The sequence below is a fragment of the Hippocampus bargibanti genome, linkage group LG18, assembly GCF_051943395.1.
Source record: "Hippocampus bargibanti isolate YZ-2025 linkage group LG18, ASM5194339v1, whole genome shotgun sequence".
In the NCBI taxonomy this organism is placed as follows: Eukaryota; Metazoa; Chordata; class Actinopteri; order Syngnathiformes; family Syngnathidae; genus Hippocampus; species Hippocampus bargibanti.
In genome coordinates this window covers 6,117,685-6,130,697 of record NC_142751.1, presented here as the reverse complement: position 1 = coordinate 6,130,697, position 13,013 = coordinate 6,117,685, and the positions used below count along the sequence as shown (strand labels likewise).

General features: G+C 40.5%; 2 protein-coding genes across 2 annotated transcripts; both read right to left on the bottom strand.

The window, feature by feature from the left end:
- Positions 1-739: 739 nt before the first annotated feature.
- wdr5 (WD repeat domain 5) lies at positions 740-6,014 on the bottom strand. The gene is made up of 14 exons (XM_089020278.1): positions 5,828-6,014; positions 4,432-4,533; positions 4,230-4,338; positions 4,060-4,133; positions 3,843-3,932; positions 3,297-3,386; positions 3,123-3,206; positions 2,436-2,491; positions 2,081-2,127; positions 1,911-1,986; positions 1,767-1,800; positions 1,575-1,649; positions 1,414-1,501; positions 740-1,292 (listed from the first exon to the last, which is right to left on the bottom strand). Exons 2-14 carry the CDS (start codon positions 4,504-4,506, stop codon positions 1,192-1,194), a joined length of 999 nt encoding a protein of 332 aa, XP_088876404.1. The 5' UTR covers positions 4,507-4,533; positions 5,828-6,014; the 3' UTR covers positions 740-1,191.
- An 866-nt stretch (positions 6,015-6,880) lies between these two features.
- LOC148884393 (transcription factor 7-like) lies at positions 6,881-11,258 on the bottom strand. The gene is made up of 8 exons (XM_089020657.1): positions 10,805-11,258; positions 10,340-10,401; positions 10,199-10,261; positions 10,024-10,092; positions 7,934-8,093; positions 7,744-7,851; positions 7,628-7,676; positions 6,881-7,449 (listed from the first exon to the last, which is right to left on the bottom strand). The coding sequence occupies exons 1-8, from the start codon at positions 11,108-11,110 to the stop codon at positions 7,346-7,348; spliced, it is 921 nt and encodes a 306-aa protein (XP_088876783.1). The 5' UTR covers positions 11,111-11,258; the 3' UTR covers positions 6,881-7,345.
- Positions 11,259-13,013: the final 1,755 nt, after the last annotated feature.

Here is a 13,013-nt window from a genome sequence, read left to right as displayed (position 1 = left end):
TGTCTTACAGTCTGTACTTGCTGAGTACAGTGGCCCCCTCCTCAGGACAAAAGAAAATATTTTATTTGAAATATAAATAACAAAACCATTAATCGTCTCACAATGGAGACATTAGCAATTTACAGTAGCCAGTCACGAAACAAATAATGTAGAACAAAATACGTACAGTGCTCATGCGGGGCCATTTTAAAGTCATAACAACGTACAGTAACCTAATTAACAAAATAATACAACACAGCACATATGATGCAAACAATCTTAAAAATACATTGCAAATTTCCCCATTGCGGGACGAATAAAGGTATTCTGATTCTGATTTCTGCATCGTCTTTGTTGTCTAAAGCAGATCAATGAAAAAGAAGAGGAACGTGTCGTTTCACCAGTGGGTCAGTGACATCCTGCTTAATTAAAGTGTCCACACATCTGCAACAAGCCAAGTCTGCAACAAGCAAACAAGGTGTAGCATTCATTGCCAAAACAAGACAATGTCTTACATCTGCTGTGCCTTGTAAATGAGCTTCAATTCTAATCCACAATTCCCTGTTCCACATGCGCACTTTGCGTTGAATACTCCTCTCTGCTCATCATCGGCTTTCCAACCCACACATCCACCCAGCTGCAGGCTGTCCTACAGCACCGAACTTACCGCTAAACGTTTTGAGAAGATGAAGTTGTTTTTTTCTAAATAACTTCGCAGCTTATTTGTACCACTGTATGTTTAAAGAAACTGATTGCAATGCATGGGTACTTCATTTATTAGAAAACCAAAATCAAGATTGACATCATTAGACAATAACGCATACATCAAAGCAAAAAGTAGGAACCTTTTATTTTGTTTTTGCACCAAACATTAAGTGAATTGTCATGAACCGTGTTGCCATCGAGGTTTAAAGTTCTGCCCAATAATACTGAAGTACTCGAAAAGGTGTCATGGGATTGTTACATCGGTCGTCCATTTTGATTAGTGACAACTGTGCGGCAGGACACAAAAGCACGACGAATGGGTGCATTACGTGTCATGCAGAACAAACGGCTGAAGTGATCTGTCGCATCCTTGACGAAGTTCCTTCCCTGTAAGCTCTGCTTCCAGCACAAGCTCATTGCTGGGAAGAAAAAAAGTCCTCTCTTTTTTTTTTATAAAAAAATAGAAAAACAAAAGTGTTAAAAAAACATAATATGAATGGTCAGGCTTTAACAATCGCTTTTCCAAAGCTTTATGGTTTTGTCGTTTTCAAGTGCCGCGGACGCGATGATGTTCTCTGTCGGGTGGCAGGCGGTCGAAATGACCACATCTGGAATTTTGAAAGAAAAGTCAAAAGAAGCACAGTACTAACACACAGTGTCACAAGGTGAATTTGAATTATTCTGCTGACAATTCTCTGCAGAAAAGTGAAACCACTTTCTTGGCAATACCTGTGTGGCCTTGCAGTTTCTGCACAATCTCCTTCGTCTGCAGGTTCCAGATGTACACCATGTTGTCCTCAGAGCCCGACACGATCCACTGTTAGAGAGTATATTTGGCGCAATGAGAACAAGCAAAAAAAGGGGGAAAAATGCCCTCCATTTCACCTCACCTTTCCACCCGTGACCGAGAAGTTGGCAAATACGCAGTACTTCTCATTTTTATGGCCTGTGTATGTCTTCAAGCACTAGTTGAAGCAAGGCAGAGGAATAATTAAGCAGTGTCACGATTCAGCCTAAAACTTGGGTGACTTAATGTATTCTCCCTTCAGTCAATGGAATAAAAAATAATAATAATAACTTACCTTCCCTTTGCTATAGTCCCAAAGCTTCAGTGTGCTGAGTGGCAAAATACAAATGACAGTTATACAAGAAAAAAAGTTCACAGCAACCTAATCTGCAGGAGCGGATGACAAGTCCAACTATCGGAGTGATACTTTATTGCTTACTTATCCAGTGTCGCAGCCAGAATGTATTTCCCATTGGGAGAAAACTTGACAAAGGACACAGGAGGGTTGTCGTCATCTATCATGAACAACAGAAGTCAACCGTTGCAGGGATGGTGACATTGAACAATGACTTTTAACTTTAAATGCATTAAAAAACATGTGATCCGTACCTATTAGTGTTTTTAAACACTGCCCAGATGCTGTGTCCCAAATTCGGCTGCAGACGAAAAACAATCCAATTATTTTTTTATGACACACACACACACACACACACACACACACACACACACACACACACACACACACACACACACACACACACACACACACACACACACACACACACACACACACACACATATATATATATATATTTATTTATTTACACATACACACACATATAGATATTATATATACATAATATATATATACACATATATATGAAAGAAAAAAAAACATATATATATATATATATATTTAGATTTACAAATACATGGTGGTTTGGAAAGGCTACTTCATTCTTACCAGAGTCCGTCATAGCTGCTGGACACAATCAGGGAGCCGTCTCTGTTGAAATGGACCTAAAAATGGAGCGATAAAGAGGATCCAATTCATGAGTCATCAGATTCCATCCACCCATCCATTTTCGGAACTGCTTTATCCTCACAAGGGTGGGGACACACTGAACCGTTTGCCAGCCAATCACAGAGCACACAAAGACGCACAACCATCCGCACTCACACTGATACCTAGGGACAATTTGGAATGTTAAATCAGCTTGTTGTTCTTGCAATGTTTTTGGAATTGGAGAGGAAATCGGAGTACCGGGAGAAAACCCACACTGGCCCGGAGAGAACATGCAATCTACACACAAGGAGACCAGAGCTGCAATTGAACCCAGTAATAATAATAATAATAATACATTTCATTTATAAGCGCCTTTCAAAACTCTCACGGTCACTTTCCTGTCACAGGATAAGTACCTCTGCACCATAAGGGCGACGCGCTAACCACTTGATCATTGGATTCCATAAGATTTTGTTCAAAATGTAGTTTTTATTAACCCAAATGTTCTTAAAACCATGAAACCACGGCACCTCGTCATTTCAGAGTTAATATATTGTGATAATCTAATATTGGCCAAAGCATAATGACATTTTTTTCAGAATTTCATGTTCCATGCTTGACAAAGAGACTTGCTAAGGTACTTACAGCAGAGACTGGGTCCGAATGAGCAGGCAATGTTTTCAAGCACTTCCCGGTCTTCACGTCCCATATTCGCACACTTTCGTCAAACTTGAAGAAAGTAAAAAAAAAAAAAGTTCAGCACAAATACAGCTACTTCCTTGCCTTTTATATTTAAAAAAATGTACTATGTGTACTCACTGATCCCGACACGATAAGATTGGATTGTGGGTTGAAATTACAGCAGAACACATAGTTGCTATGACCTTTCAGGGTCTTTAAGCACTTTCCCTGTGGACACAGAGAAGGAGATTACTGGCCCTGCAGTCCAGAACATTGACCCACGCCCACATACACATAAAGGCGCGTGTGCGTACACACTGTAAATAAAAGGCATAGCAGCCCAACTTACATCATATGGCTGATTCAGCAAGATATTCAGCCCCACCAGTAAAGTAAAGCATTGTCTTGACACACTCTCAAACTATTACGATTATCTCAGCGAGCTTGAATGTAAACAGGGCAGTAAATCATTGCGAGTGTAGGTTCAAAACAGCAATAAAGTAGGATGTCCAATGCTCATGTTAAGCCAAAATAATGAAAACAACACAGTGACAGGAAAAAGCAGGATGGAACAATGTGAGTCCAACATTCCATACATTCCCAAACGCAACCAAAGACAACAAGAGAAGACAGAAAACTATTTCTGCAAAGTCACAACACACAAGCAATAAACTGGGAATTTACCGAGCTGACGTCCCAGATTTTCAAGGTCTTATCATCTGATGCAGACACCAGAAGGTTGGAGTCGGACGACCAGGCTACATCTGATATGCCCTGTGGATTCAAAGGAAATTTGATGCGAAAAGGACCTGCTTTGGAGGTGTTCATTTACCGGTCGTGTGGACCAACGGACCGCAGATGAAAGTTTGATTTGAAAATATGTCAATTTTGTTCAACTTACAAGTTTATGTCCTGATATGGTTTTCTCAAACTTGCCATCATAAGCTCCCCAGATTTTGATGAGTTTATCAGCAGCTGAAAGGATAAAAGTCAGTGGGTATCCACAGGTTGTTTGAGGTATGCAAGTGCAAAATAGCAAGGAGCATGAGTCGAGCTGAGTGAAGAACTTACAGGAGCTGGCGAGCCACTCTCCGCTCGGACTGAACTTGACAGAGGAGACAGCTTTTGTGTGGCCCGCAAGTGTAAACTTCAGTCCATAGTTGGGCTTGGCAGGAGCTGACTGCAAATCAATGTTCAACAGGTAAATCAAAGAATTTGAAGGAAAAAAATGCAGCCTGTTTATTTTCCTTCATGGTATTGACATGTAGCCAACCTTGCTCTGAGTGGAAGATGCTGTCGCCAATGGAGGTTTTGTGTCAGTCTCTGGCTTCTTGTCTTCTGTTGCCATGGCAATGGAGCAAGCATCAACTGTGCACTGTCAGTAGCGAGCGGAGTGCCAGATGTCATTACAGCATCAAGTTAAGTTCTTCACTTAAGGATAACGTGGTTCATAGTCGCCGTTTAGTTACTATGCATTAACATGTTTGTGTGTGTGTATATGTAATGCATATTAAACCCAAAAGATGGTGTTGATTGGTTTGACATTTCAGGGGTGCAAGCAGGCAAGCGTAGGGAAGTGTTTGTGTGTTTTGCTCACAATCGGTCAGTCGTCATTTTCTGGCATGAACCGACGTAAATTATTTTTTGCAATTAACGTTTCAGACTGTCCAGGGGGCTTACCGATTCTAAAAAAAACATTCCGTATTCGTCCAGAATATGGAATGTTTTGCGTTGAATACTCCTTTCTGCTCATCATCGGCTTTCCAACCCACAGAATGTTTCGCACCACGAGACATGTTTTACATGCTACCTGCGTGCTAATCCTTCAGAAACTGAAATTAATCAAAAATTAAATGCTCAAATAAAAAGCACTAGAAAGAAAATCTTAACGTAGTGCCCTTACGTCTGTGTAAGCTCTCAGTCGTACAGGAGTGGTCCATCGATGAGAAGGTTTCTTCAGCCGTCATCTGTACAAAAGTGAAGGTTTCGGACGTTTCGCCTCCTATCCAAGAGGCTTCGTCAGCGAACTAAAGTCTGACTGGTCGTATCGGCCCCATTTATATATCCAAATATATATATAAATGGGGCCGATACGATATATATCCAAATATATATATAAATGGGGCCGATACGACCAGTCAGACTTTAGTTCGCTGACGAAGCCTCTTGGATAGGAGGCGAAACGTCCGAAACCTTCACTTTTGTACAGATGACGGCTGAAGAAACCTTCTCATCGTAGTGCCCTTAGGAAGAAGCTAGATGATAGCATTGGTTACCTTGAAAGCACCACGAGGAAGCAATTTTGGACTGGTGGGGAATGTTGCTGAACGCACCATCATATAGATGTGTTGTTCAAATTAAAATTACAGACTGAAAATGAAATACCATGAACTAAACCAAACCATTCCCTCATTTGCAGCTCATAGTCAAGCCAGAATGCTATGCTAGATACAACCTCTCTCCGACGCTACTGCACGATTGGCAGATAAACGACAATCTTGCCACATTAGAGCATTCCGAATTCACACTTCAATGCAAGAACCGCGAGCTGCTCGGGGTCATGGAGCCGATTGCTGTCGATGTACTCATGCTGTTGACAAACTAAGTTAGCTACCAAGGAGCGGCCCTCGGTGCACACAATGAGGCGTCGTACGCGAATCGATACTCACGGGGATTAATGGAGGATGGGAGTCTGGTTTCTGCTTCTCATAAACAGCGATAACAATATGTGAACGTATTTGAGTGTTAGGACATTAAGGCAGGGCCGACCTGACTCACTGCTGGACCTTTACGACCAACTAGCTAAGAGGACAAGCGGGGAATCTGCTTTTGCAGTGGTGCCTAAAGCGCATGCGCGATCACTTCATGAGCTACGAAGCGCCAAGAGGGACCAAAAAGGTACAGGATTGTTTTTTTAAAACGAGATGACAGGTTAAGTCAAAGTCAGTGAATATCAAGTATTGTTATTGTGTTTTCAAAGTATTATTGTTGACTTTAGTTTCTGTTTTAAGGATTTTCTTGGATGAAGAAAAGAGCGGTGATCAGTGATCACAACATGACAATATGTGTGATCGTGTGGTAGACGTGTTATTAAAGTATAATCAGACTGAAAAGGAAATACAGTACCATGAAATAAACCGTCCCACTCCCTCACGTGCAGCTCGGGGAGTCAGGCTAGAATGCTATGCTATAGGTACAGCTTAACTCCAATGCTATTGCAGACCAAAACAGCCGTGCAATGTAAACATTTGGTGTTGGTACTTGATGGGAGTCCATCCATTTCCCAGACCGCGTTATTCTCATGAGGGCGATGGAGCCCAATCCCAGCCATCTCCGGCCACTAGGTGGTGGACACCCATAATTGTTTGCCAGAATATCGCAGGGCACACTGAGACAACCAACCACTCGCACTCACTCACACCGAGGGACAATTTGGTGTTCAACCAGCGTGCCACGTATGTTTTTGAATGTAGGAGGAAACCGGATGACCCACGCGGGCCCAGGGAGAACATGCAAACGTCATACAGGAAGTCTTCTTGAACTCACGACTTCTGCACTGTGAAGCCGGTGTTCTAAATTCTGACCCTTTTCAATGTCGTTTGACATTCTCATGTAACCCCTCCCCACCTACTAAAAATATGAACAAGATGCATAATTCAAAACATTTTTATTCATGTTTTTGTTCATTGTTGTGCCTTTTTATTGTCATTGTCATGACTCAACGTTGCACGAAGAGTGGCTCAAGTTTAACAATTGACAAACATTCTATTTAGTTACTAATTACTTTGCATTACATGAACATTGTAAAGATGCACATGTTGCTTGACATGTTTGCTTAGGTTAAGCCTGTTTTGATTGAATACTTTCATTCACTTTGTGAATATCTAGCATCCCACAGGGATACATTGTTTTGTCTTGTTTCTGGGGTGTGCACATAACAGATAAGTTTTATTCAGAACATATTCACACCCTACTTGCAATAGTTTTAAAACTCATGTTAAAATCCAGATGATGTGAATTGAACATGTGGTTGTTATTGTTGTTCAACAATACTGTAAAATACTAAAACATATTTGCATTATTCTACACATTTAAAAATATTTACATACTTAAAATCACATTCAGCCATTGAGGACACAGTGATAAAATAATCTAAAATCTACAACCAATGATGGAGCATAAATTGGCTAGGCGCATCCCAGCATATGTAAGACTTTGTCTGCAATCCGCATTTTTTCAGCAGACTCGTCACTGGTTTGTGGAGTTGGAGTTTCTCTCGGAGAATCTGGCTCTGGAACAGACAAAAACAGAAAGGCATCATCCCATTTGAACGTTGATACAAGCAGGTACCCTTTTTATATTTTAGCAAATCAATATTTGGAGAGATGAGAAACCCACTTGGTTACTCCTCTAATAATTATAAGCTGTACTAGTATTAACGGGGAGTGACCAATTTGTGAATTTCACACCTGAAATATTGGAGGGTGTTGTCACGTTGCGCCTCCTTTTCTTATTGCCCTAGACAAGAACAAAAGTCATTGTCATTCGAGTCAAGATATTTAGAAAATTGGGAGTTTGGGCTCACATAGTTATCACTGCTGGACCACTCGGGATACATCTGAGAATGGCGTTTTTTTTCAGCATCAGCAATCTTATAATATTTCGCCTGTCCCTCGTCAGTAAGCAGCTTCCACTGTGGGCATTTCAATAAAACAACACATAACTATACTGATAAATGTCTTGAGGGTAGAAGAGGGTGGAGCAAGCCCACTCACCATGTGCCCAAGGACAGTATTAACAGAAGCGCTGTCTTTTAAATTCATCTGTGTCTTTACATGTTGTCTCTGCTCCTTCAGAAAACACATAAAGGCATTGGGTGGCTTCTTGACGTATGGCTGGTCTGCATCTCGAATGCGTCGGCGCCGTCGTTTTCTTCTGATGTACAAAAATAAAACAACAAAGAAATCTGGCAACTGTTGTGCAAAACTGTGAGATAACATTGGTCAAGGAAGAAGTGAAAAGACTGTTGAAAAAGTTGCATGTTATCAGTTTTGATGGGACATTGGGTAACTGGTTAACGTGTCCGCCTCACAGTGCAAAGGACAGGGTTTTGATACCTGTGTGGAGTTCTCACCGTGCCTGCATGTTCTGGTAAATTCCAAAAACATGCACTGGTAGATGAACTGAACACTCTGAATTTAAAGTGTATAATAATAATAATAATAATAATAATAATAATAATAATAATAATAATAATAATAATAATAATAATAATAAGCGCCTTTCAAAACTCACAAGGTTACTTTACAGTCACAGGATAAGTTTTTCTGTGGGGAATGCCACCTTTCTAAAACATTGGGATTGTGTGAGACTTATCAGTTAAGGAAGTGAATCTATGAGTATTGATCGACATTCTGCAGATGCAAAAGATGTTATTTCTTGGCTCGGTGTACTCTTCATGTATTTTTGTAATGCGGGTAAGTCATGTCAGCACCCGATGATTGATGATTGATAGATGATTGTTTGCAACCGTTAACTGATAATGTATTCTTCATGCATGTTTGTTTAGAAGTATGGGTGAGTCAGGATTGGGTTTATTATTATTATTCCAGTCGACAGCAAGTCACAAAATGGATGGTTACAGCCTAATATGAAAAAAGAGTGGATTATTTTTGGTTAATATCCAATGAATGCAATACAAATCAGGTTGCCATGTTTAGACTGCTTGTGTGCAGTACATATTATTGGAAAGAATATTTTGACTTGACTTCCCCTTAACTGATGTCCTCCCCTGAATATATTTAATTTGTATTTGCACAAACAATGTATATGTCTTTTAAAATTTGTTAAATCCCCTTTAAACTGTGACCCATTGCTTCAAAATACCGATCACTTAAAGGACAACCGACACCATTTTTTGTTTCCTAACTGACATCAGAAAAACATTTTATAGCATCTAAAATACCCAAAACACGCAGGCTGATATTTTTAGTCAAATGCAAAACACCAATAAAAATGACTTAAAGTGTCCAAAATCTTCTACAAATCAGCTCGACACTGGGGATTTTCAAAAAGTCCCGCCCCCAGTTTGTGACATCACGCCAAGTCGTCTTGCCTTGCTCAAGAAACAAAACAATGGGCTCACGGAGTTCAGATTCGGAGAAGATGCTTTCTTGTTACTCATCCAGTTATGAATATGATTCAAATAGTTATGAAGAGGAAAGCATCAATGTTTGCAATCGATTAAAGGAGTGCTCCCATATCAATTCGAGCCGTCAATGACAGAAAATGCAAAAGATGGCGCCCAAGCTCCGTTGAAAATGGGCTGATTTGTCTGCTGGGAATTTGTGTCAGCGAATATGAAATAGTAGTCTTGGTGCAACACACAACGATTCACCATTGCATTATTTCTGTGTTTTCCTTCTAATTTTGCCATCAACACGGATCAACACGAAGTTTTCAGACCAAACAAAGTACCGCAAAATGCATTGTGTGTCGCTTTCCCGGTCAGAGGCGTTCCAAATGTGACGTCACGTAGGGGATCGTCATCAACTCGAAAGCAATACTTCCTGAATATTCAGCGCGAGTCTTAAAACGTAAAATATAGCTATATGCGGTGGAATCTTTGTAAAATAAGCTCAGTAGTCATTTGAAGTGATTTTACACATTATGGACACAACTTGTCCAGAGGCGTCGGTTGTCCTTTAAAGATGAGCAGCTTCTGCCATGGATCCCCAGATACAAACTGGATTGACTCACTCGACTGTAAATTGCAATCTACGCCCAACAGTGATGTATTATTTATTTATTTTTTAATCAGTTCACTGCGACCAGTCATGACACATGTACCGAAAGAAAGTCTTACTTTGTACATGTTAGTGGGGGAGCAGCAAAGACAGGGGTGCCAGCAATGTGATAGACCACCCCTCCATTCCTATATGGATAAAGAAAAAAAAACATGATACAATGAAAATGTATTTGCAACAGCTTTGATGATGTCTGTCTGCTTAAAATGTCACATACATAAACATGATTCTTACTTTGAGTTAGAATTCATTGGAGCTGCGTAGGGTCCTGACATCTGAAACATGTCTCCTGCATTCCTATATTGATTTCAGTGGCATGTTTTATTTGAAACGGGATGTGAATATTTTGACCGTGGTTTCTATTATGTTACTTACAGCATCCCAGGAGGACACCAGTTGGAGTTTTCGGGGAGTGACCGTCCAGGTACAGACATATTCTGGTTGTGCAAATACATAGAAAATTAGTCATAAGATGTCCACAAGGTGGTAGCATGCTCCCATCCAGTTCAGTACATCAACATTATCATCTTGCGTCTTTCAAAACTGTCAAAAGAAATAAGAATGCACATATACACCGTAGAGAAAATTACAGGTTTAATTTACTCAATTTTATTTTGAAAGCAGTTGCACAAAATAATCTGGTTCCAGATACATTTTAAGTAGATGGATCGTCTACTCATGTATCTGGATTGAAATTATTTTATTATATGCAACCACTTGGAAAATTAATAGAGAATAAATTCAACAAACGTATTTCATTGTATAAACGACCTCTGGATTAACTGTTGCAAGACCCTTTCCATCCAGTTCCAAACATGTTAGTATTTATTTTGCACTCACCTGAGAGCCACCTGCCTGACTTTTGATGTCAAATGCATGTATGCCATATGGATTTGGATGTGGTCCTGCCATCACCTGACCTGGCTGCACAAAAGCTGAACTGGGCGGGATGCACCCACCATAGCCTCTGCTGTGACCAGTGACCAACTGACAGTGAGTGTCAAACCCGAGCCACAAAGGCACAGGAGGTGGACAGCCTGCCGTGGCACACACCATGCCGCTGACCACCTCCAGGAGAGTGGAAACAACTTCCTCCCACTTGAGTTCCGCTATAACTTGTTCAAATTCTGCCCTGAGCTGTTCCATATTGTCAGAATTAGCTTCTTCTGACCCTACTCCTCGGCCCTCTCCCTCCTGAAGAATGACAATGGCTGAAGACTATGTGGGCGCCTGTGACACACACATCAATAGTGTTAGAGCCATAGGAACATTTTGGTTAAATTAGATTTTTGTTATTGTTCACAATTGTAGAATTAGATTTGAAAAAGGTGCCATAGGGTTCATTTTATTGCTGTTTTACTCAAGTTCAATATTTTAGTGAGATTAACTCATTCACTGCCATTCACAAATTTATTATGGAATTGAAAATATGATGCAGAGTGCATGTACCAAATTTGTTTGGGTTTTGTTTTTTCATGCCATGGCATGAAAATGTTTTTTCTATTCTACAACGGGGCAACATGTCCCTTTTTTCCATGTTAGCCCTTAGTTTGAGCTGTTGTTCAAGGTCTATATAAACCAATGTGTATGTATTGCATTGTATTTTGGACAGCCAGCCTCATTTCAAGCTCATATAACTGCAAAACCATATAATTTAGCAATTAACTCTTTTTTTATAATGAAAGGAGAGTTTAACGTTTCTACCGCTGTATTGAATGTTTATGTAGTCCTAAAAATCAATATTCTGTGGGTCCTGCCATTTGAGTGAAAATGACAAAAGCATAAGCAAAGCCGTCTGTACTCCAATGTAGCGCCCAGAAAATGCACAAGATGACGCACAAACTCCGTTGGAAATGGGCCTATTTGTCTGCTGGGAATTTGTGTAAACTTACACCTTCATTACACATCAATTCACCATCGCGTTATTTATGTAGTTTTCCTTCTAATTTCGCGATCAACAGGGTGTTTTCAGACGTAAAATATAGCTATATCCGGTGGAAACTTTGTAGAATGCGCTCAGTAGAAGTCTTCTGAAGTGATTTTACAAATTATGGATACAAGTTGTCCGAAGATGTCGGTTGTCCCTTAAAGTCAGAAAAGTTTGCTCTGCAAGATTATCGGAATTGTAACCGCGACGCGCGGTGGTTATTGGTGCTGCTTGTGTGCCTCTGTTGGAGGAGCAAGAGCTCGAAAGGACATTGGATTGTTTTTTTGAACGCCGTCAAAGGACCACTTCATTTTCTTACACGTTATTGGACAACCGCGGCATATTTTGGAAAAACTTCATTTTGTGGATTATGGATGACGATAGTTATAGCGTGAGTGTGGAGTGAACAAGCACATCACGTGACGTCATCCAGCTACCTGCAAAGTAAAGTAAGTGGATTCATCGTGTTGAAAGCATTGAAGCAACTCAATTAACATGGAGCAAATGAAAATCGAATCATCCACAAAAGAGTACCTAATCTAACAGTGAAAGCTCAAGAGGACAAGCTTCAAAATGTCTCCATAAACTCCAACTAGTCCAAATTTCCTCAGCACGGTTCATCACTAAAACCCCCTCCTTTCACGACATCACCCCTGTCCTTCAACAGCTCCACTGGCTCTCTGTTAAACTTTGTATTTAATTCAAAACACTTCTGATTACATTTAAAGCCATCGATTACCTAGCCCCCCCTATCTGTTTGACCTTCTTCAAATTTCCATTCCCTCTCGGTCCCTCAGATCCTCATCCTCCCTCCACCTCTCTGTGCCCTCTGCCCGTCTCACCACGAATGGGTGCAGAGCTTTCAGCCGCTCTGCTCCCAAACCCCCAAACTCACTTCCACCCAACATCCGTAATATTGACTCTCTTCCTACTTTCAAATCCCACCTCAAAACTCAATGTCAATGTATGTGACTTTGCAGCCACATACATTGACTTCTGTGCAGCCAATGATGCAGTCAAAACTCTTGCATGCATCGAAAGGCCTTTGTGGAAAAGAGTGAAAGTTGGCGACAAGAAGTTCAAAAGCAAGAAGATGATGTAAAAAGATTTGATGCAGAGATT

Coding starts and splice junctions, on each gene's coding strand:
- wdr5 (XM_089020278.1), bottom strand. CDS start 4,506: ATGGCAACAGAAGACAAGAAGCCAGAGACTGACACAAAACCTCCATTG. Junction 2,492..3,122: donor ATTCGGACCCAGTCTCTGCT/GTAAGTACCTTA, acceptor CTCCATTTTTAG/GTCCATTTCAACAGAGACGG. Junction 2,128..2,435: donor AGCAGCTATGACGGACTCTG/GTAAGAATGAAG, acceptor TTTCGTCTGCAG/CCGAATTTGGGACACAGCAT.
- LOC148884393 (XM_089020657.1), bottom strand. CDS start 11,110: ATGGAACAGCTCAGGGCAGAATTTGAACAAGTTATAGCGGAACTCAAG. Junction 10,402..10,804: donor GTCAGGCAGGTGGCTCTCAG/GTGAGTGCAAAA, acceptor TTGCACAACCAG/AATATGTCTGTACCTGGACG. Junction 10,093..10,198: donor CCAATGAATTCTAACTCAAA/GTAAGAATCATG, acceptor TTATCCATATAG/GAATGGAGGGGTGGTCTATC.